Below are 21,667 nucleotides of genomic sequence, written 5' to 3'. Positions count from 1 at the left end.
TGGGGTTTGAGGCAGGGGCTGTGCTCAGATGAGTGTGTCTGCGCACAGCCGTAGCGGCGTGCCTGCCGCTGCTTCAGATCACGCGCCTGAGGCCTGTGCGAGGGGGAGGGGTGGTCAGTTTGGGTAGAGCGCCGTTTAGCTCATGCGCGATGGCAGAGAGCGGTCACGTATCAACGAGCACCTCCCCGCTATCACATTCACCGAACACGTCGGTAGGCGCGCTTCGCGTAAAGGGGACGAAAGGAGAGATCAAGACATAGGCACAGGCAGCACGACCGCACAGACATACGAAACGCGAGCTTACAGTCACACACGGACATCAACAGGTAGCGCTTAACACAAGGTCAGTAAACACAGGAAAAGACGGGGGAGGGGAGGGGAGGGGGTGGGGCGGCGCGCCGCAAGCAGAGAAGAAATATGGCAAGGAGAGGGACGGCGATGACGTGAGGCGAAGGCGACTGTCGGGGCACGGAGAGATGATAGCGCTGGTGGGGTGCCGCAGCGGTTTTTCGGCTGGTCGAGGTGGTGAAGAGAGAAGCGCGTTGAATTGCGGTGCCGTGACTAGCACACAGCTACCGGATATGAAAACAAGAGAGCAGCGAGCACCGTCTGCAGAGAAGCATCGTACTAGTAACCGAAAGGAGCGTGAATGGGCAACCGACCTCACCAACACGAGCCTGCATCTTTCCTTTCTCCTGTCAGAGACAAGCAGAGAAGCAGTCGCGGGAGGGGGTAAAGTGGTGGTGGTGGGGGCAAAGACGGAAGCTGACAGGAAATACGAGCAAGACACACGGCAGCGAAAGGGGGTGAAGAAGCGGCTGTGAAGACGGCGATAGCAGAGGAACGCGAAGTAGCGGCGACGTCGGGCTTATGTACACCTGTGTATGCGGAGGCGAAAGGGGTAGGGAGACGACGCGGTGGAGGCTCCGCTGTCCCCCCCCCCCCACCTTCGCGCATTCCCTATGCATGCATGCGGCATCACTACCCTGCACCACGCCTCCTCGGCGTCTATCGTATGACTCCTCTCGATCGACTTGACATGCAGACAGCCGGCATTCAGCCTTGGGTGTGCGCAGCAGAGTTCTCGCTGAATATACAGGCATAGACGCACACGCGCAAGCGTGTGCAACCACAAACGCGAACGCAGAGAGGGGGCGAGGAGGGGTCGGCGCCGTAGAGCGCGTGACACGCACGCCCAGACACATGAGCAGATATGTGTGCGTGGCTCCTTGACAGTGTCCTCCACCCTTCCCACTGTGACGGGCTCGTGTGTTGACTCGCACGCGTTTATGCACGCGCACAGCCTAGGATGGACGGAGCTCAGAGGACGGGAGTGGAGCGGACGGTGGCGCGTACGAGCGTGCGCCCCACTAGCAACTGTCAGGGGAGCTTGTCTGAACGTTCTTCCACAGCTGCTAGCTGCCGGATACGACCCCAATGATGACCACGACACACCCGTAGAAGCCGACGCCGAAGACGAGAGTGTACTCCCAGAAGCGAAGCGTTCGACCCTTCCGCAGCGCCCAGCGTTCGCGTCTTACATAGTCCAGCGCGGCGGGCACGACAAGGCCAACGATGCCGCAGCCAAGCGAGCCGGATATGGACAAGTCCGTAGTACGGAGCAGTGAAGGCAGCAGAGGCACTCAGAGTGAGGTATGAGATAGCAGGTTCGGCGTGATGTCCCAGTAGTGGGTGAGCCGTGTAATCCCTAGCAGTCGCCGGTCCGATAGCTCGCACAGCGAGATGATCGTGAGAGATGCGAAGAAGAGCAACGCGCTCGCCGCGGTCCGCAGTGGGCCGGACTTCAGCGACACCGTCATGACGGAGCAGGTGTGGTTGCCGTAGGCAATAAAGCCGCTGAGCCCGAAGGCCATGAGAGGTGCCCACGAAATCGGCACCGACACACGCAACAGCTTAAGGTAGCGCTGCGGCGCCATGACGCGCTCCACCGTGACCGTCGAACCAATACCGGTCAAGGCGTACACTGTTACACCAAGTGCGACGAAGAACTCAGATGGCGAGTAGGACCACAACTTCATGGGCGGCCGGGACTTGTAGGTGAAGTCCACACACATCAAAATCACCGAGTTCAGCACGTGTGTGTTGGACATGATCGCCAGCGGCTGCTGGCTGCGTGCGGTCGCCATGAGGACGAGCGGAAGGACGATTAGGGAGGGCAGAATGAGGCCCAGCGCCTGTGCACTGCTACCCTTCATGCCCATAGCACCGAGCAGCACCACCGCGTTCGACGACGAGAATGCAGTGAGGCCGACGAGGTGGATAACGCCGTAGAAAAAGTTGATCAACGGATACCACTTGCCCCATATTATGAGCGGCACCTCACCGCACGGGACAACCTTGTGCGCGTTCTTCATCTGGTTCTTTGCCCCAAAGTACGCCTCCGTCGCGTACTCGGACGTGATGGCGACGAAGGAGAGCAGTACGATACCGCCGATCAGCCCGGCTTGGCGGAACACGAAGGGCGTGGACAGAATATTCGTGCGGAAGAAGCTGCGAAAGGTGTTGCTGAAATCTGTGAAGAGCTGCTTCACACAATCGGACATCACGGCGGACGGAATCGCATTCACCACCAAGTCAGGCAGCCTGTCGATCGCGTCACCAACCTGCTGGGCACCCACGCCGACCGTGTTTGACAACGTGCTCGCGGCGCTCTTCACGCCATCGGGGACCATGCTCGACGAAGTGTGTACCACCGCGTTGACGGAGCTCGAGAACCACCGCGCCACGCCGTTGGGGAGAATTGTGTGCAGCGTATCTGAGACGAAGTCGCGACTGTTTGCGGCGATAACTCCATCGCCCCCCCCCCCCCCCCCCCCCGCATCGCTGCCGACAGCGGCGCCGGCGACCATCTCGTTGTACGCGCGCAGACGCGCCGCTTGCTCCTCCTCGGTTGTGAGCCGCACCGCGGGGACGTGGTGGAGGTTGTCGGCACCACTGCCTTCATCCCTAAGAAGACGGCCGCCGTTGCAGTTACATTCCACGTCGCTACAGTCAATGTCGCTGCAGTTGGCTGCTTCTCGATCCCTGTTGCTGATCGGCTGCACCGCGCCGCTGCTACGGTGCCACAGTGTTGTAGAGGGGTTTCTGCGATCGTCTGTGCCGTTGGGCGCGAGCTCGCCAGTCGACTTGGACTGCGGCGTTGTCATCCAGGCGTGGTGGAAGCTGTCTGCGGCCCTGTCCTGCTCCGTTTCCTTGAGCAAGGAGGTGTGGAAGTACCGCTGCCCGGAGTTTGCACCAGCGGCACACGACGATCTGTCAGTCTCGTCCATTGCGCGCGTGAGGTCGAGGAGCGGTGGCGAGGAGGGGTGGAGCGGGTAGTGTGGCTGCCGCGCCTGCTCTGCCGCCGCCGTCGCGTTCGGCCACGTCGACGTCATCGGATGCGACGACGGAGGGGTGAGGGGCGGAGAAAACATCCGCGGGCTCGTGCTGTGGCCGCCCTCCGCCGCGGCGCCGCTGTTGCTGTTGAAGCGCATGACCGCTGTCTGGTGTGAATGGCACACGCACACAGGCACCGCGTTTTCCAGCGAGGTTGTTCGGTTCGTCGTGGCGGAGGAGGGGAAGGGTTGGGGCGATGGTGGCGGTGGTGACGGACAGACGGCGGGCTCAAGGAAGAGGTGTACTGTGCACGGCTGGGTTGGGAGAGACGCAGCGACGTGTAGAAGGGATAACGAAGAAAAGAATAGAAACACGATACCCCAAAAGGAGAGAGAGAGACCGTGTATGAAGCGATGACGGCGATGGTGGAGGGTGGGTGAGTGGACGTCGGAAGTGTGCGTGTGCTGGGGAGGGAGGCGCTGAAGAACCCACAGACAGAGGGAAAGGAAGCACAGTAACAACAGAGGGTCCCGTTATACAGCTATATGAAAGCACACGCACACACGACTATGTGAGGGGATGAAGAGGACAGAGAGCGGGCAAGATGACCTCCGGCTTCACGCCGACAGCTGCCGCCTTCCTTTGTTTTTCTGTGCAGCGAACACACAAAGTTCCGCGCACAATGGACGGCAATGGGCTTTGTGAGCCGCAACAGGCAAAAAAAGAAGAGAGCAGCAGCAGCAGCACAGATGTGAAGGTGCATGGAGGAGGGAACATGGGGAAGGGGGAGCCTGCAAGGGGCTATTCGCATGTCATTACGGGCCTCCTGTGCATAAGTGCACGCATATGCTTGTGGGAGTCTCGGTATCTGTGTGCCGTCCCCCGTCTGGCGCGTTGGGTGTGATGCGCACTGCGTAGAGGTTTGAAAGACCTTTGTGAACCCTTGATGCTCCCTGGAGAAGAGGTGGGGTGGGGTGTGGTGAGAGGAGGTGGAAGAGGCAGAACAGGAGCAAGACACACAGGGCCCACCACCAATATACACATGCGCCAGTACAGAGTTTTCGGTCCTATGCTTCACAGAAGGAATGATGGGAAGGAGAAAAGAGGGAGCGGATGCCGCCATCGAGGCAATGCGAGTGGGGCAGGTACACGCGTGCACACAGAAGGTTGGTGTGTGTGTGTGTGTGTGTTGGTGTCTCCGGATTTGTCTCGTTCGGCTGTTCATTAACGTTAAGGAGGCTGTCGTGGACAAGCCTCCGATGCTTTATGCATATACATACAATAGAGGAGTGGGTGCATCTTCCTTATCCGCAGACGGATATACGTATAGCAAGGAAAAACAAACCAACGAGGGCTGACGCGGGTCACCTGACGGTCGCGCAGCGCACGGGAGAGGTAGAGAACGCGCGAGAGGAGTGGGGGGGGTGCGGTTGCGTACACAACAGCCGGAACACACACATACACACACACACACACATTCAAAGAACATGCAAACAGACACCCGCATGCATGCACATCTATGTGCTCAGACGGCAGTGGTGCATAGCAAGCATCCGCGCCTGAACCGACGTGGGGAGCTGCTGAATTACAGAGAGGTGGGGGGAGGGGGCGGCTTCCTGGTCGTGCTCATATTTATGGCGCTTGTCAAGATCGGGCTGCGGGGGCCGCTGGCTGGCGTTGGGGATCGGCTGCTGCTCCAACTGCCAGCGGCCGGGACATTGAGGAGAACCTGCTGAGGGCTCAATATCAGTTGCGGCGGCGATGTCGACAGCACTTGTCCAGGCAGGCCCGTAGCTGACAATGTGAAGCCGCCACCGCTGTGTTCCGCGGGGGTGATATCGGGATCCTCGCCGCTCTCCTCGCCGCTCACGGCCGGGCCGTAGTTGCCGCTGTTGGTCGCACCGCCTCCGCCGCCACCGGCGCCGTGGCTACGGGCGCGGTGGCGGTGACGCATGGTCGTCTCAACGCCGCAGGCGACCCTGTAGGTATGGAAGCTGCTGGTTGGCGAGCAGACAGCGGTGCTGCTCCCCAGCGCATGCGCTGTCGCGCTGCTGTTCACAACCATTATATCCGTGCTGGGCCCGTCCTGAAGGGCGTACTCCATGCCGATCATCTCTTCTCCCGCCTGACTGCCGATGGCGTCGCGGTCTGTCATCCCATGCCGCACGTGCCACTGACTGGAGCTGACTTCGCTGCCGCGCGGCAAGACGGTCGACGCAAGCGGCCCAGGTGCGGCCAGAGGCATCGGCAAAATACCGAGAAGAAGGTCGTCCACAGGCTCGCCGCTGTTGCGCTCTTCATCCGCGTAGAAGATGCCCTCGCTCAGCGCGCTGTCGTTGGCGCTGTCGGCCGCGCCGGCCTCCGCGTCGTCACCGGAGGACACCTCGCACTGCACAATGACGCCTTGAAAGCCGTTGCGGGCAAAGATGCGGCAGTACAGCCACGAAACACCACTTCCAACGACGACGAAGCCGACAAGCGCCATGCCTATGCCGAGGGACGTCATGGCTGACACGATCGAGGCCATCAGCGAGAAGGCCGCCGCTGGCAGCAGCACCAATGCCGTCGTGCATGTGCTGAAGGGGAGTGCGTAGGGCCGTGGTAGGTTTGGATAGTCGATGCGCATCTTGACGAGCGACGCGTAGATAAGCAGCATGCGGAGGCAGTAGATAGACTGACACAGCGATACGACACTGGTGAACTCCATGCTCACGCTAAAGACGAGAGTGACGAGGGAGTTGATGAAGATGGCCGGGATGGGGGTGCCGAGGCGCGGGTGGTAGTAGCCGATCACCCTCGACACCTTCTTGGGGAACATCTGCATGGTGCCCATGCCTGCCAGCAGCCGGCTCGTGCAGCACATGCTGGTCAGAGTGAAGCCGATGCCGCTGAGCAGCGCGCCGGCGAACAGCATGTACTTGAGCCAGTCACCGGCGATCACCTTCGCCACCTCAGGCCAGTGCCCCGCCTTCCACTTCGAGTAGTCCTGATCAACACCCATGGCGCTCACGCCAGCGAGCATTGGCATGACGTAGCCGACGTACGTGCTCAGCATGAGCATCATCATGGCCTTTGGAAGAGCCCGGCGCGGGTTCGCGACTTCCTCGACGACAGCGCCAGCGTTTTCAATGTTGGCGTAGTTCCAGCTAAGGATGGAGAAGAACTCGGCCCAGTTCACCTTCTTCACATCCACATACAGCACCGCCCTGTTGAAGCCCTTGGAGAAGAGTTGGATCACCGTCAGCAGCGTGAAGGGCAAAATGGTGATGGCACAGAGGATGATGGAGGAGCTGCCGACGATCTCGACGCCGACGCAGTTGAGGATGCAGCAGAGCGCCACCACACCGACCTTCACACCCGCCACCGGAGCGAGTTTGAGGTTGCCCAACTGCTGCGCGTACTCGGCCGTGAGGTTCGGGTACGTGGCATTGCCAATGAAGGTGATGAAGATGGTTGCAAGAATGCACATAAATGACATGAAGGGTGGGAACGCCGCGTTCGTCCACATCAGCACGCCCGAGTTGCTCGGCACGGCGGTGGACAGCTCGGCGACAGCCAACCCGGTAGGGAAGGCCCACATCCACGGCAAGATACCACACACGATAAGCGTGATGAGGGGACCAGCCGACCCGATGCCATCCTCGAAGCCGTAGCCACCGCCAACACAGTTGGCGAACATGATGCCGAAGAGGGCGATAGTGCTGAGGGAGCCGCGATGGGCGACGCATTCGCCAGCGCGGCGCACCCACTCTGGGCGCCGAATCACCTCCTTGGTGCGTCGCAGCTCCGGGTGGAAGATGACTTCAACGTTGCGGCGCACACGAACCGACTTGCCGTTGGCAGCGGTGGCCAGCTTCTCGTCCTCGATGCCACCGCATCCGAGCGAGATGCCATTCACGCTGACGACATCTTTTATTTGTGACGATGCGTGGACGAGGTCGCCGTCGCCAGCATGCGCCCCATCCGTAGCTCCGCTGCGCTCGCGGGCATGGCGCATCTCACCCCGGTGTGGTGGCGAGGGCGGCGGAGGATCGGTGAAAATCTGTAGAGGAGAGGGACAGATGCGACACAGCCGTCCGCAGCAGCGAATTGAGGGCGAGATGGCAGACACGCGGATGCAAGAGAGAGAAAACGAGTAAGCAATGGGGGAGGGGGCCGATTATGCCCACGCGCGCACACGACAAAGGCGGCAACGGCGTCAAACCAAGAATATTTAACGAGAAATCAACAGTAAAGCCTGAGGCGCCTGTAAGATTGGGTGAGCAAGAGAGAGAGAGACGAGGAGACGAAGGAGAACCAGCGCGAGTGCGTAGTGATGATACGGCTGTGGGCGTATGTCCGCGTCTTCTTCTTGATGGTGACTGTGGTTGTGCCACCACCTCAAACAATCAAAACAAGGAGGAGGACAGAAGTACGCGCTCACGCAATCAAACACCGACACACTCGCGTGCGCGCGCACACACACACACACACGACTATACACAGCTAGACGCACGCCAGTACCGCCTTGCACTATAGTGGAGAGACACGAATGGCGGTCTCGGTGTGTGCGTAAATCTCTGACCGCGCGGGCCAATGCGGACGTCCCTTGGCCGGCGCGAATAAAACGAACTGCACAAGTGCTGCAGCGAGACCAAGTGGGAGACGAGAGGGGAGGAGGGTGGGTGGATGGGCCGCGGATCGATGGCGGGACAGTGACACACGAATTGTGATCCGATCAGAGACCGAAGAGCACACACGCTGTCCAGCCAGGGAATCCAGTGACAAGAGCGAAAGAGGACAGAAAAGAAGAAACAACGGCGACGACGACCAGTGGCGTGTGCGTGGAGTCCACGTTCGGGCGCTACGTGGATATGTGCCACTGGTTGGGGGAACTACACGTATGGGTGCCTACTACCGCTGCTGCTGCTGCTGCTGCGTGCAGCCAACACAATGAAGACGCAGCACACACGCACACTGCTAGAATGACAGGTGTGGGGTGCACCCGAAGAAAACAAAGCGAGGCAACAAGAAGAAACGCGAATGGGCAGAGAGAGAGGGCAGTGCGCGGAGCTGCGATGAGGGGCAGATGGGCTGGGCTTGGCTGAGTGGGTCGAGGTCCCAAGAAAAGAAGAACGACGACGCACCGAGAAACAGAGGAAGGGAGAGCGAGAGAGGGCGGGCGTGGGTCAAGGGCAAAGAAGAGGAGTTGGTAGTGTCGAAAGGTGCCACAGTGCACGCGTGTGCCTTTGTTTTTGCTTGTTCGCCTCTTTCGTCCCCCCTCCTCCTGTCTCTCTCATATATATATATATAATATGTAGGTACGTCTGCGTATACCTCTCCCTCTTCCTCTTCACAAGCGGAGACGCCAAAGAGAAGCTCTTACGCGCGTGTGGGAGGTGGGGATGGGAGGGGAGGGCGTGCGATAAAAGCCAGCGCGGTGGTGGTGTATGTGGCGGAGGGAGTTGGAGGGGTTTGGGGGAAGCGACAGATTGCTATACAGGTGCTTGTGGGTAGGGGTGTCAGTGAACGCGTGGTGGTGTGGGTGAGGGAGAGAGGAAGGCAAGAGAGGTGTTGTACTGCGTGTGGCCACTGCCAGAATCGGTGCGGAAAAAAAGATGGTATATGCATACACGCACATGTACGTGTGTTCCAATGCGATTGTGTTGTTGACGCGTGTGAATGTGTGTCGGCGATGGGACGGCGTCGAAAGCCGGCAGGAGAGAGGGAGGAAGACGGGGAGGGTGTGTGTGTGTGGGGGGAGGGGGGGGGCGAAGCAGAAACAGGAGTGAGTGTGCGCTCGCGCACCCACACGACAAAAATACCCGCACACGCTGAGACACATGCGCCGCATCAAGGATTCGGTGCGCTACGCGTGTGCGTGTAGTCGATGGAGGTGTGGATGAGTCGTGATACTGCCTCCTGCTTGTTCGTGCGCGCGCATGTCCCGCATTTTCTGTTTTGTTCGGTGTTGTCTTCACACGTTCTTCAATGTACTTGTTTTGCTCAGTCAGACAAGATCATCACCCCATGCAGCACATACGGCCTCCACCTCCCTCTTCTTCCCTTCCCTTCTATCCATCCATGCACCCACCCACACCCACACACAGATACAGACAGATAGGCAGACAGGCCAGCCCAGCGGGCGACGCGCGACTGCACGCACGCATAGACACACCCGCACGCGCCAAATACGATGGTATGACCCATCACCTTTTTCTCTTCGTTTGACTTCGCCGCCGTACATCGGATTGCCCCCCCCCCCCCCCCACACACACACACACAGAGCGAGAGACAGAAGTGGTGGTCTGCTTTAGGGAGGAGAGAACATGAGGGGAAGGGGGAGGGCAATCGTATAAGAGAAAACAAACAAAGAAGCGGAGAGGGGGGGAGGGAGGGGGCGCTGATAGCCGCTAGTGATGGCCCCTCCTCCCTCCTCCCTCACCGTCTACACAACCTCGCGCGCACACACATTGAAGATGGAGGACGGAGCCGGGAGGGAGGGGATTTGCGGCATATATATATATATATATATATATATATATATACCTATGTTTGGAGAGCGATGCCGCTGAGCGGGGATGTCACTCGAACGGATATGTGTGCATGTCGCCGAGGGATGCCTCCTCGTGCAGCACCGGGACCCGTGTCGACACCTTTGTCTTCTATCGCCCTTCCTCTCTTCCTGCGTCTCCTCTTCTGCGTGCGCCACGCATATATCAGTCACATACCCTACACACACACACACACACACACACACACGCAGACAGACCCCAAACGTGCGCGGAGGCCTTACGACTCCAGAGCCTGCTCCTGCTGGCGCTGGCGCTCCGCCTCGGCCTGCTCCTCCGCCTCCCTGGCCTGGTCGGCGCGTTCGGCGTGCGGCTTCAGTTCACTAGGGGCGAGAATCTGAAACTGAGGCGCCGTCTTGGGGTGGTGTTTGAACGGCTCGAGCAGCTGATCAACGTTCGAAGCGGGCACTTTGCGCATCACCGCCACCTCCACCCGGCCGAGGTCGATCTTTGCCGTGTCCATCGTCTTGCCCAGCACCCGCAGCGCCAGCAGCATGCCGTCCTCTAGCGTCATGTTCTCGTGCCAGTCCTTCTTCAAGAGTGAGTGCGCCACTTGGTCGTTCTGTCCGATCGCGTACGCGCTCCAGGCGCTGTAGTCGCCACTCGGCTCGGTGGAGTAGAGCTGATAACCATAATAGCGGTCCCATCCAACAAGCAGGAAGGAGACACCGTAGGGGCGCACACCGCCGTACTGCGTGTAGAGCTGCTTCTCGTCACACAGGATGCGGCAGAGATCCTCGATCGCTATCGGCTCCTGGAAGGTGTACTGGTGGCGCAGTGCCGAAAGCCTAGCGTAGTTCAGCAAGGCGTACGCATCAGACGTCACACCCGCCACGCTGCAGCCGATGTGCTCAGCGATCTTGTACATCTTTTCCCCGCTGATGTTCTTGTCTTGCATGTTTTCGCTATCAAAGAGCGGGTGCGGCACCATCTTCTCACCCGCCAGCACGACGCCGTCTTTCGTGCATACGCCGATGACGGTGCCGGCCTGCTGAATCGCCTCCACGGCGTACTCCACCTGGTAGAGGCGACCCTCAGGGGAGAAGGTGGTGGTGCGGGAGTCGTACCGGTGAGACATGGTGGCGATGCGCAGTGGTGGTGATGGTAAGCTGCGGCACAGAGCAGCTGCTTGTTTCAATGCGTGCGTGTCTGCGCAGAGGCGGGGGTGATAGGCACCACGGAGAGTCACGAAGGCAAGGAAAGACGGGCGAACAGAAGTAAACAGAGAGAGAGAGAGGGAGAGGATGCAGTGAGTCTGCACAGCGATGCAATGCTGGAGATGCCATTCAGGGATCCGCCCGTTATCGCACGTGTGTGTATGTGTGTGTGTGTGTGCACAGGCGCGTGCAGATGAGGGGCAGAGGGGGTGGGAGCAAGAGGCGGAAAGAGAGGAAGGGTGTGCGTGGAGGGGAGTCGCACGGATGAAGGCGGCGACGGAAAGCATTCTCGAAGCGCCACTCTTGGATCGATACGACGGGCTTCTCTTCCGTTACTCTGAGAAGTGGGCCGATGTGAGCGAGGGGGCGATGAGCCCGTGCCGGCTTGCACATCGACGCATGCCTGAAGGGCCTCTCCTTTGCTGCCCTTTATCTGCAGCTGCGCTCTTCCTGCCATCTTTCGGTGTTGAGGACACCGGGCGGAGAGGCTGTGCGTCTTCGTAAACGGTTGCTGCTGGGCAGATGCGCACGTGCAGCGTGTACAGTGAAGTGAGGGGGATCTGAAAGAGCGTGGAGGCGCGCGCACACACGCACGGATAGAGAGAGAGGGGGCGGGTGCGAGAAGATCATTTTTTGGCGCAGCTCGAAAGCCTCCAGGGACAGGCAACACGACACATGCCACTACTCGCCCCACGGCTGCCCTAGCACTTTGATCTTCTCCTTTTTCAGCAGCAGCTCCGCCTCCACCAGGCGCCAGAGCGCCGTCAACTCATCGAAGGAGAGACCGAATTGGGTCAAGCCGATCCAGAAGGTGTGTCGCCGCGCCGCCTCGACCGTGCGCAGGTCGTTATTGCTATGAAAGAGGCTGGCGGTCATGGCGTCGTACATGAAGCAGCGAACCTCTCGCGAGCGCTGGAGGAGGTAGTGCTCGGCATCGCGAATACCCTCTGAGGTGATCGGCGGTGAAGTGGCTTCACTTGCGCCATCCTTGCCATCGCGCTCATGGATGCTGGATTGCCCCGCGCAGTTCGGTGCTACGGCTCGCTTGACGGCGACGTTGCCTGTGCCGGGTACCACCACCTCCCTCTCGCTTTCTTCATACATGCCAAAGCTCGTCCGCACTTCGTTGTCGCACGAGCCGCCACTGCGGCCGCCTCGCCTGGGGCTTTCCTGCGCGAGCAGACGCCCAAGAATGTGCTCTCGCAGCTCCTCCACATCCGCCTCCGTCGCGGCGTGCTGCAACGCTGTGTAGATGAGGGATGGGTCGGGGCTGGTGAGAGCAGCGCATCCGGCAATCCAGTCGCGCGCCAGGCGGCTCCCGCCGGAGGCGTGCACGAGGGCTTTGCAGTAGAGCTTGCGTGTGTCCATGGCGTCGTCCTCGTAGGCGCTGTCCCACGACCCCATCGTCGGCGCATCATCGGCGCCGTAGCGCAGTTTGTTCAGCCAGTGGCTTGCTTGCTGAGAGAGGCACCGACGTGCTGTGCAGAAGGCCGAGGGCGACGTCGCAGCTACAGGTGCGGCGCATGCGCGTCGCCGAAGAAGGGGAGAGAGGTTATGAGTTTCCTGCAACTGCCACGCAGCCCTGCTGAATGGTGAGGCGAGCCGCATGATGACGCCTACGACAACGGTGCTGGCGACACTGAGTGAATGAGCGGAGACTGTCGCGGCGGATGTGCGCGCACGCGGTTTCCTTTACGCGGCTCCCAAAAGACAAGAGGAAGGATGTGAAAGAGAAACTCGCACGATCGCTGTTGCGGCTACGGTGCATGTGCATGTGCCGAGTACAGACCTGCGCACTTGCACGCGCGCGTGAGAGGAGAAGAGCACCACCTCCGCTCTCCTTGAAGGAGAAACCATTCGGAGCCTCTGCCGTGAATGTACCGGCTCTCCCGCTGCTCTGTTATCCCTCTTCCAGTGTTGCCCATCGTAGAGTGCACGAGCACGCACACACACGCATACATACATAGAGGTGCGATGCCGTAGCTTACCTATGTGTGTATGTGTGTGTGTGCGTGAGTGGGTGAGTGCTCGTGCTTCCGGCGCGATGTGGAGGAGTCGGCGTGCGTGCCCTCGCTCTCGCACGGCTTATTCTCGTTTTTTTTTCTGTGTCTTGTGAATGCCGACATCCGCACACAGACACACACTTTCCTCCGTGTCTCTCTCTCTCTCTTGTCAACCGCCTCCTTTTACCTGTCGTTCTTGACCGTGCTCGCCTCCTTCGACGCAGTGGATGCTGTCACGGTGCCGTTGCGGTCCTCGTGCAGCGACGGATCGACAGCGTTGCAGATGTCACGCATGCGGTACACGTCACAGATACCGTGTATATCTTTGCCAGGCTGATTCGCCCACGCACACGCGCGCACGGCTGCCTCGGCCACGACGTCCACGCACACCGGCGGCATTAACAGCTTTCCGCCACCGATGGCCGTCAGCAGCTTGTCCAATGGCAGGCCGATCCAGCCCAGCGGTAGGGAGAGCGTGCTTACGGCGTCGGGGTTCATGGCGGAGGCGACGAGGACGTGACGCGTGCCGTAGATGAAGCTGGGCCGCAGCACCACTCCTTTGTTACCAAGGTTCTCCAGAACGGCCTTCTCGCCAATGCGCTTACCGTGGAAGTACCCTTTCAAGAGATGCTTGCTACCCAGGATGCGTCGAGAGTACAGGTTGTACGGCTCCGCCGACACGTACACTACTTTCTGCACCGACTGTGCCAGCTTCGGGTGGAAGACGCCGGCCGCAATGTTCGTCATGACATCTCCATTGACCTGGCGCGCGTCCTCGTAGTTGCGCGTGAGGAGGCCGACGGCGTTGACAACCGCTGTGGCGTCTGGGTGGTCATGCAGAAAGTGAAACACTTGGTCCCTGCTTGTGGCGTCGATGCTGACAAACTCCAGCGCGTTCTCCTCGTCCATCTGGTGCACCGTCTCGGCGAGTTGATCCGCTGACGGGCGCTGGTGAGTGCTGCCGCTACTGCTGCTCGCAGGCGACGATGCTACAGACGGCTGAGTCGTTGTTAAGGTTCGACTCATGGATTCCCGCGCGGCAGCTGGCCCACCAATCATGCGCACTCGCTTGAACAGCGTGTCCATGGGTGAGCCAAGTGGCGGTGCCCCGCCCCGGGTCGCGATGACAACGCGGTAGCCACGACTCAGCGCTTTCCGTGCCACCAACGAGCCCACGAAACCGGTGCCACCAAACAGAAGTAGCTTCTTGTGCATTGCGTGCACGTGTGTACACCTACGAGCAAGGCGGCACAACCACGAAGACTTCGATTTAAGCAGGGGGGAGGAGGAGGAGGAGGAGGGGGAAGGGGTCTGACTCTATCCAGCCACTTGCATGCGGGTATCTAAGCGCTTTAGGCTCACACGTTTTTCTGTATATATATATATGTGTGTGTGTGTGTGTGCACGCGTGCGTGCAGCTCACGGGAGGACGCCCACGCACACACACACAGAGCAGTGATGACCTCTTGCGGTCGTTGCGATATACATGCACATGTATGCGTGCATCGCGCAGTCGGTGAGATGGTGGGAAAGGAGAGAGGAGAGAGAGAGAGAGTGCCACACTGATGGGAGAATGAAGGGACGTGGACCACAGCGCGCCTCCTCTTTCCATCTGTATTACATCAATGCCGTCCAGACAGCAAGGCGCGTGCGATGAACAAGGGACACAACGTGAGCTCTGTTTCGTGCGCCTCCAGTCATCCATCACTCCTTTCGGTCGTGATGGCTTCACCCACCGCGCCGACGCACCCGCAGTGACGGTGCCCCCTCCCCCTCCACCTCCTCCGACACGCACACATGCGCATGAAGGAGCCGGTGGCTCACCGCGCCTATTGGTGGGGGTCCCACGCTGAGTCTCTCTCTCTCTCTCTCTCGCTCTCGACGGCCGTGCTGTTGGCCTAGCGCTGATCAACGCGTGCGGCTCAACGACTGCGCCACATAGCAGCGGATGCTCCACACTCCCCGTTTAATTTTGCGCTTACCGTTTTCCAGAGAGAGGTACGCGCGCGCACGCCCACGCATGCACACCATGATACACGCCCACGGACAAGCCAACAGCCGCCACATCTTGCATACAGACATACCCTCGTCCTTCTCTTGCTTCGACAGACACACACGCACACACACCAACACACAGGGGCACCCCTACAGAGTCGCCGCAACAGCAGCATCGCCGTCATTATCGTCGCCTCAATATTCCGCGCGCCACCTTAAACAGCATTTTTGTGGTACCACCTTACTGCGCTCCTTGTTCCACGTGTGCACGTGCCGTGGGCGGCTCCTCCGCCGTATCCTGCCGCACACGGGCTTCCTCGCCCGCTCGCGCGTCCGCGTCCGCCTGCTCGCCGTCACCATCGCTGCGGGGTCGCTTTTTTCGTGGATGCTCCTCCTCCGACAGCACGCAGTTCGTCCGTGCACTTTGGTGCTTCTCGTCACTACTGTCGCTGACGTGGCCGAGAGCGTCTTCCTCGTCCCCACTCAGCGCTGCCTCGCCGCCCGCGGCCCCGACCGTCTCGGCCGTGGCGGCTTCTGTTGCCCCAGTCGACGTCTCCGCCGCTGCCGCGCGGGTCTGTGTTGGTGTCGGAGTTTCGGTGATGGACGCGTACGTGCTCGCCATCATGGCTCCTGGTGTCATGTCGGGCAGATCGTTATCCTTGAAGAAGCGTGAGCGACCAACGCCGCCAGGGCGGTAGTCGGTCTCAAACTGTTCAACGAGCGCCAACACGCTCTCCTTGCCGCGTGCGTAATCCGTCGGCAGCAGCTGGTCATAGGCGTCGCGGTGCAGCAGATACGTCCAGAGAGTCAGGCCGGTGCGACGCAGCTCCTGCAGGTACCCGCGCTCGTCCTCGCGGCAGCGGGTGCAGTCCTCACTGCGGTGGTGGTACGAGTCGCAGAAGATGCACACCTCAGGGAAGCGGGCGGATCGAAACTGGCGCAGGTGCTGCAGGAGGTCGGTGGAGTTGCTGAAGAGCAGAAAGCTCTGCACCGTGTCCGTCGCGTAGCGGGCCGCAGCGAGCGGGATACGGGCGTCGTCCATCTCGCGGATGGCTTTCATGAAGGCGGTTGGCAGCAGTTGTGCACCGCGCCCGTACAGGTCCATGGCATCCAGCAGCTCGCCGTGCAAGGCGTCCTCTGACGCATAGCGCCGTACACACTGACGGAGCTTGTGGGGGTCAAGCCGCACATCGATCGGCCGCAACGACTCTCGACTCAGCGCGCGGTACGCACGGCGCTCGCAGTTGCGCAAACTGTGCCCGGTTACGTTGCATTGGGGGCACACGGCGACGCGCCGCTCATGGATGAGCTTCACCGCCAGTTGCAGCTCAGCCTTGCGGAAGTCCTTTGCAGGTCGGTCGTCCACGTCGATGCGCTCCATCGCGGCCGCGAGGCGGTACGCCTCCGCCGGGTACTTCATGAACAGGCACTCGTTGTCCTCTAGGACGCGGCGCGCCACCTGCAGGTCCCACTCCTCGATAACGGGCTTCGTCGCACTGGTGCCCGTGCTGTGGCGGCGGTGCTCGGCCTCTTCGTCTTCGCAAACAAGGGGGCAGGTTACCGCCGTGTGGAACGGCTCGAGGCACACACGACATAGGTTGTCCTTTAGGGGGGCCAGCGCCTCGACCTCCTCTGGCACTCGCGCGTACGTGGCAGGGTTGAAGCTCGCCGCGAGGGAGCCGTCCACCAGACAAAAGAAAAACGAGGCCGTCGCCTGCACCTCTTCGAGATTACGGCGAACGCGACTGGACACATCGCGGCGGCGGAAGCACATGTCAAGAACGTCTACCGCGTCCATCAGCTGCTCCCACTCCTGGAAACGGCGTGAGCTCCGGAAGAGGTTGCGGATCTTGGTCATGCACGGGCTGAGCGCTTCATCGTGCGGTTTCGCAAACACCGTCTTGGAGGGTAAAAGGTGGTAGGAGGCGTGCCGCCACAAGGCGTGCCGCTCGCGTGGGCCTGTCACGGCACCACGCACCGTGTCGAAGGCGGCGAGCAACTCCTCGTAGGGCTTCTCGTCGCGGATAAGCTTTGTTATTATGTCCAGGGCCTCCGGCACGCGCAGCGGCAGCCGAAGATGGGACGCGTAGAGGATGCGGGCGGACTGCACGTAGGTCAAGACCGGCAGCGCCGCACCGCCGGTGACGGTGGCGACCAGCGCGCGATGGGTCTTCATGGCACTCTCGTCGCTCGGGGAGCGCCAGAAAGGCCCTTCGCACGGACAACGGGTATCTGTGTGGTCCCAGGAATCGCATCCAGCACACCCGCCGCGCTTCTGGTGCATGGTCTTGAGCCACTGAAATACCGTCCGGTGCATTGCCGGGTCCAGTTGGCGCAGTTCTGCCTCTGTCTTCGGCAGCACGTAGCTCGGTGCCCGCACCGTGTTGTTGTTCTCGCGCGGAATCATCGTCATTGGCCACCCATAGTTGCGCAGCAGCTCCAGCGCGATGCTCGGCCGCGACGCTGTGCGGCGCAGCCGCCACAGACTCTCCCGATACCCGTCCGGCACGACCAACACATCCTCCGCCACGGGAGGCAGGAAGTTGCCGGTTGCCTCGACGCGCTTGACCATGTCCTTCAGTGTCTGGTACACGTCTGGGCGCCACACGGACTTCCACAGGGCGAGGTACTTGCGGTAGCGGCGGTTCATCGTCGCCACCGCGTACGAGTCGACGTTGCGAGTGCTGAAGCCGTTGATCAGCGACGCTGGGACGACCTTGTCGTAGTTGAGAACGACCTCGGCGCTACTGTGGAGCCCGTCTTCCTGAATGCTGCGCACCGACGTATGCCAGCGATATCCGACGAGGTAGGGCAGGAGAGAGGCCAGATGGTCGCCAAGCGACGTGCGGAACACTTCGCTGCTCGCGTCGCCGCACTCCGCAATCACAGCAGTCAGCACGCTCCACGCGCCGGCGCGGTCTTCGTTCACGGACTGGTCGAGCGTGTCATCGGCACTGTCGACGACGCGCCAGACGAGAGCGCGGGCAACCTCGCGAGGGTGGGCCGCGGCGTGCTGCTTTGCAAACTGAATCGCGTTGCCCTGCTCCGTGCTCAGCACCGCGGGGTCAACTAGTGGCGCCGACAGCTGCACGCAGCAGCGGTGAAGAAACTGCTCGTCCAAGCCGCTAGACAACATGCCGGGTCGGAGGAACGGGAGAGAGAGAGTCACGAGGGTCGAGGAGGTGCTAAAGGCCCTGTAGCGCGTGGCGTCTGTGGCGACGACCGGTGTGGGCGGGGAGGTCTGTGTGTGTGTGTGTGTGTGTGTTTGTGTGTGAAAGGCACGTTGTGGGGCCCACCAAACCCTTTGTTGGGGTGACGGAGAAGCAGGTCCGACTTTTCGTGACGCGAAGGCGCAGCAGAGACGCGAGGTGCAGCCGCGTCGACAGCGCGTCCCCCCGTTGCGTCACTGAGAGGCAGCACAAACAGCGTAGGAGGGGAGGGCGAAGAAGGAGCGCGTGCGCGTCTTTGTGAGCACGTGTGTGGGTTACCGTCGCGCTGCCAGAGATTCAGGATGGGATGGCGGTGGGTGGTGAGATGGTGGGGAGGCGACGCAACGAGTGCGTCTCGCGTTGGGTTGCTCACTCGCTCACTCTTTCCACCCAAGCGAGAGAGAGAGAGGCGCGTTAGGGATCAGGAGGTGATGGATGGCGAGAAGCTGGGAGGATAGCTGCAGGGCGCCCTGATCAAAGGCGAAAACCATGGACGAGAGAGAGAGAGAGAGGGAGAGGGAGGAGTGTGTGGAAGGCGCTGTAGTGTGCGTGCGTGTGTCGATGTTAGTGCACAGAGCAGCAGCTGTGGTATGCCACATCCGGCACGTGCTGACCCGAATATAGCTGCGTATGCACACATTGGGCATGCCGCGGCATACCTGTCGGATGCTGCTGACCCGACCCATCCCTCCCTTCCTCCTACATCTTAGTCACGGGGTATGCTCAACGTCACATCGCTGCTCCTGGCATGCGAATGGCGGCGCGTTGGGCTACCTGCTCGAGCTGCTCATCTCTTCCATCGTCGACGTGGCCGCTCAAACACATCCGCGCACTAAGGCAACTCTGACTTGCGTGTTCGCCAGCCAAGGCACACAAAGACACACACACACACACACACACACACACACACACACACACGCGCGCGTGCGTGGCGTCTCTTTGTTCCACATGCTGCACTGCACCTGACAGGGCTTCACGGAAGACTTCGCGACACACAGTGCTGAGCATGCGGACGCTAGTAGTCGGAGTCGTCTGCACGTATGCACAGATGCCAGCGTCCGAGCAGACAGATACACACAATGAGCGCGTAGAGCGCCAGCAGCGTCTCGCCCTCTAGCCACCGTACGCGGTTAGACGACACCACCTGCGCCACCACCAGCGTTGAGACAAAGCAGCAGCAGGCTAGGAAAGGGTGAAAGGACAGCTCCAGGGGGGCCTGCAGCACCCACCACCCTACCAGCACCAGCACTGGCAGAATAAACATGTACAGATGCACGATGGACGTGAAGGCAATGATGGCGGCGATGTCGGGTCTGCCGGCTTGCGACAAGAGAACCGACGCCGCCGCGCCGCCGGCTTCAAAGACACATGGTAGGAGGATCACCAGTATGAAGGGGAGCGGTACCGACGTTGTTGCCTTGGCTGCCGGCAGCGTCACGACCAGCATCAAGCACAGCGTCGTCAGCGTTGTTACACAAACCAGTGTCCCCATCACTGCAAAACGTTGCGAGTAGCGACTGCCGAGGTCGACCTCTCGCGTGCCGCGCAGCAGTTCGTGGTACTGAAGCGCGTAGACGAGGCTCAACGGTGCCTCAGGGCTGTCGGAGGAGAGGTAGTAGTTGCTGTTCGCCTGCATCACTTTCCAGAGGTAGAGGGCGTAGACGGCCAAGGCGCAGAGCGCCAGACTCCGAGAGATGAACAGCATGGTGTACATCCGCTGCTCCTCCACCACCTTGGCGGGTGTGTGCTGGCGACGCAGCTGATCGACGGCGTTGGGCCCGACCACCGTCACGCTGTACACCGTGGGGAGAAGGAAGACGACCGTTGAGAAGACTACGCCACTGGCGCTGAAGGCGGTCCAGGAAGAGATGCCGAGATCCACGGAAGTGCCGTCCGCCAGCGGTGCGGCTAGGATGGAGGAGCCGAGGACACCGAGCAGGTTCAGCAGGGTGCACCCGAGCAGCATCGGCTTCACCCAGCACAGGGATCGCTTCGAGTGGGCCATGGCAAAGAAGGAGAAGGTGAGCTCCGCCGCGTGCTCGGCGAGAAGGTTGGCGGCGATGTTGAGCGAAGGGCTGTCGTGGCGCACCACCAGGTCGTTGACATACTCGATAAGAAGCGTATTGGTGGGTACAATAAGCAGCAGTGCGCACCAGAATAGTGCGTTCCCGGCCGTCCTCGACACAGGTACCAGCGGCAATGCAGAGCTGGAGGCATCGACTGTGGACGGGGTGAGTGCCAGCACCAGCACCAGCGGAACCCACAGCAGCAAGAGACCCTTGACATATGGAGCGTAACGGAACGACTGCGCCAGCTGCTGTATCACCGTCCGATGCACATCATCCGGGATGTCATCGATGCCAGGGTTGCTCGTTATCACTGGCGAGTCCGCGCTGCTGCCGCGGAAGAGAGAGCCACCGGAGATGGACCAGGTGACCGTGCTGCCGACTCTACTGCTGGTGCCATAGTCCTGCACGAACACACCACCAGAGCTGAGCATCAGATGGTTTGCCAGCCTACGTGCGAGACGTAGCAACAGCGGGATGCCGCAAGGGGAGGGGCGGGCCCGAGGCTTGGTGGCGGTGGTGAAGGTGAAGGTGGCGTGGGTCCTCCACAAGTGGGAGGGCGAAGGGAAGGAGGGGAGTGAGAGAGGGGCTCCAATCCGCACGTAGACAGTGACGTCCACCAGGAACGCGTCGCCGACTGAAAGGAGGGAGGCGGAAGAGGTGGAGGGGGAGGGGGGGGGGAGGGGCTGGACGAGCGTGAACACATGAGCACCACAAGAATCGAAGCGGATGCAACTTGGTTTTCGTGCTCGCCTTGAGTGACGTGTGCTGTGTGGCAGCGGGTACGCGCAAACGTCCCTCTGCCACTGTCTGTCGCCTATCACTTCCCGAGAGCGCGGGCTACCGTCTTTGTTTCACGTCTCTCTCCCTCACTCGATTAGATTGACAACTCTGCCGCGCATCATCGACAGCGAAAGGTGACGAAGTCAACACACAAACTGAAATTCTCAAGTACATGCAACGCGCACGTGCGTTTGTTGTGTTGGGTCTGGGCAGTCCTCCCGGCCCCGCCTCGCTGCCGCCACCTTCTCTCTCAGGCGCAACAGCGACATGAGTCCCTGTGCGCTGCAGCAGCGGCGGCTCTCTTTCCTCCTTCCCTCCTCGCCACACACACGCATGCACACACGAGAGAGAGGGGGAGGGGCGGGGGTGGGGGCTGCTGCTGCTGCTGCTGCGGTACACGACCATCAGCGGAGAGACATGCGAACACAGAAGCGAAGGAGGGGCAGTGCAGGACAGGGCAAGACGGGAAGAGGAGAAGGCGGCCGAGTCGATGGCCGCACACGCGCGCACAAACAAGCCGATGTGCTGTATTACGTGTCTTACATTCAAGGGATAAAAGAAAAACCA

At 60.7% G+C, this 21,667-nt stretch overlaps 7 protein-coding genes across 7 annotated transcripts; all 7 read right to left on the bottom strand.

Annotated features, from left to right (window-relative positions):
• Nucleotides 1-1,643: 1,643 nt before the first annotated feature.
• On the bottom strand, nt 1,644-3,494 carry LMJF_14_0330 (hypothetical protein; the record flags this gene model as incomplete). Its single annotated transcript, XM_001687580.1, has 1 exon — nt 1,644-3,494. The coding sequence occupies one exon, from the start codon at nt 3,492-3,494 to the stop codon at nt 1,644-1,646; it is 1,851 nt and encodes a 616-aa protein (XP_001687632.1).
• A 1,427-nt stretch (nt 3,495-4,921) lies between these two features.
• AAT21 (putative amino acid permease) lies at nt 4,922-7,333 on the bottom strand (the record flags this gene model as incomplete). The annotated part of the gene is made up of 1 exon (XM_001687579.1): nt 4,922-7,333. The coding sequence occupies one exon, from the start codon at nt 7,331-7,333 to the stop codon at nt 4,922-4,924; it is 2,412 nt and encodes an 803-aa protein (XP_001687631.1).
• A 2,774-nt stretch (nt 7,334-10,107) lies between these two features.
• LMJF_14_0310 (putative proteasome alpha 3 subunit) lies at nt 10,108-10,965 on the bottom strand (the record flags this gene model as incomplete). The annotated part of the gene is made up of 1 exon (XM_001687578.1): nt 10,108-10,965. One exon carries the CDS (start codon nt 10,963-10,965, stop codon nt 10,108-10,110), a length of 858 nt encoding a protein of 285 aa, XP_001687630.1.
• Nucleotides 10,966-11,725: 760 nt separating this feature from the next.
• LMJF_14_0300 (conserved hypothetical protein) lies at nt 11,726-12,448 on the bottom strand (the record flags this gene model as incomplete). The annotated part of the gene is made up of 1 exon (XM_001687577.1): nt 11,726-12,448. The coding sequence occupies one exon, from the start codon at nt 12,446-12,448 to the stop codon at nt 11,726-11,728; it is 723 nt and encodes a 240-aa protein (XP_001687629.1).
• A 782-nt stretch (nt 12,449-13,230) lies between these two features.
• On the bottom strand, nt 13,231-14,073 carry LMJF_14_0290 (conserved hypothetical protein; the record flags this gene model as incomplete). Its single annotated transcript, XM_001687576.1, has 1 exon — nt 13,231-14,073. One exon carries the CDS (start codon nt 14,071-14,073, stop codon nt 13,231-13,233), a length of 843 nt encoding a protein of 280 aa, XP_001687628.1.
• A 1,210-nt stretch (nt 14,074-15,283) lies between these two features.
• LMJF_14_0280 (conserved hypothetical protein) lies at nt 15,284-18,178 on the bottom strand (the record flags this gene model as incomplete). The annotated part of the gene is made up of 1 exon (XM_001687575.1): nt 15,284-18,178. The coding sequence occupies one exon, from the start codon at nt 18,176-18,178 to the stop codon at nt 15,284-15,286; it is 2,895 nt and encodes a 964-aa protein (XP_001687627.1).
• Nucleotides 18,179-19,266: 1,088 nt separating this feature from the next.
• Nucleotides 19,267-20,751, bottom strand: LMJF_14_0270 (conserved hypothetical protein; the record flags this gene model as incomplete). The annotated part of the gene is made up of 1 exon (XM_001687574.1): nt 19,267-20,751. One exon carries the CDS (start codon nt 20,749-20,751, stop codon nt 19,267-19,269), a length of 1,485 nt encoding a protein of 494 aa, XP_001687626.1.
• Between the last annotated feature and the right edge of the window lie 916 nt (nt 20,752-21,667).

This window comes from Leishmania major, chromosome 14, assembly GCF_000002725.2.
Source record: "Leishmania major strain Friedlin complete genome, chromosome 14".
Lineage (NCBI taxonomy): Eukaryota > Euglenozoa > Kinetoplastea > Trypanosomatida > Trypanosomatidae > Leishmania > Leishmania major.
The sequence above is the reverse complement of the archived record's forward strand: the minus strand, read 5'-3'. Positions and strand labels throughout refer to the sequence as shown.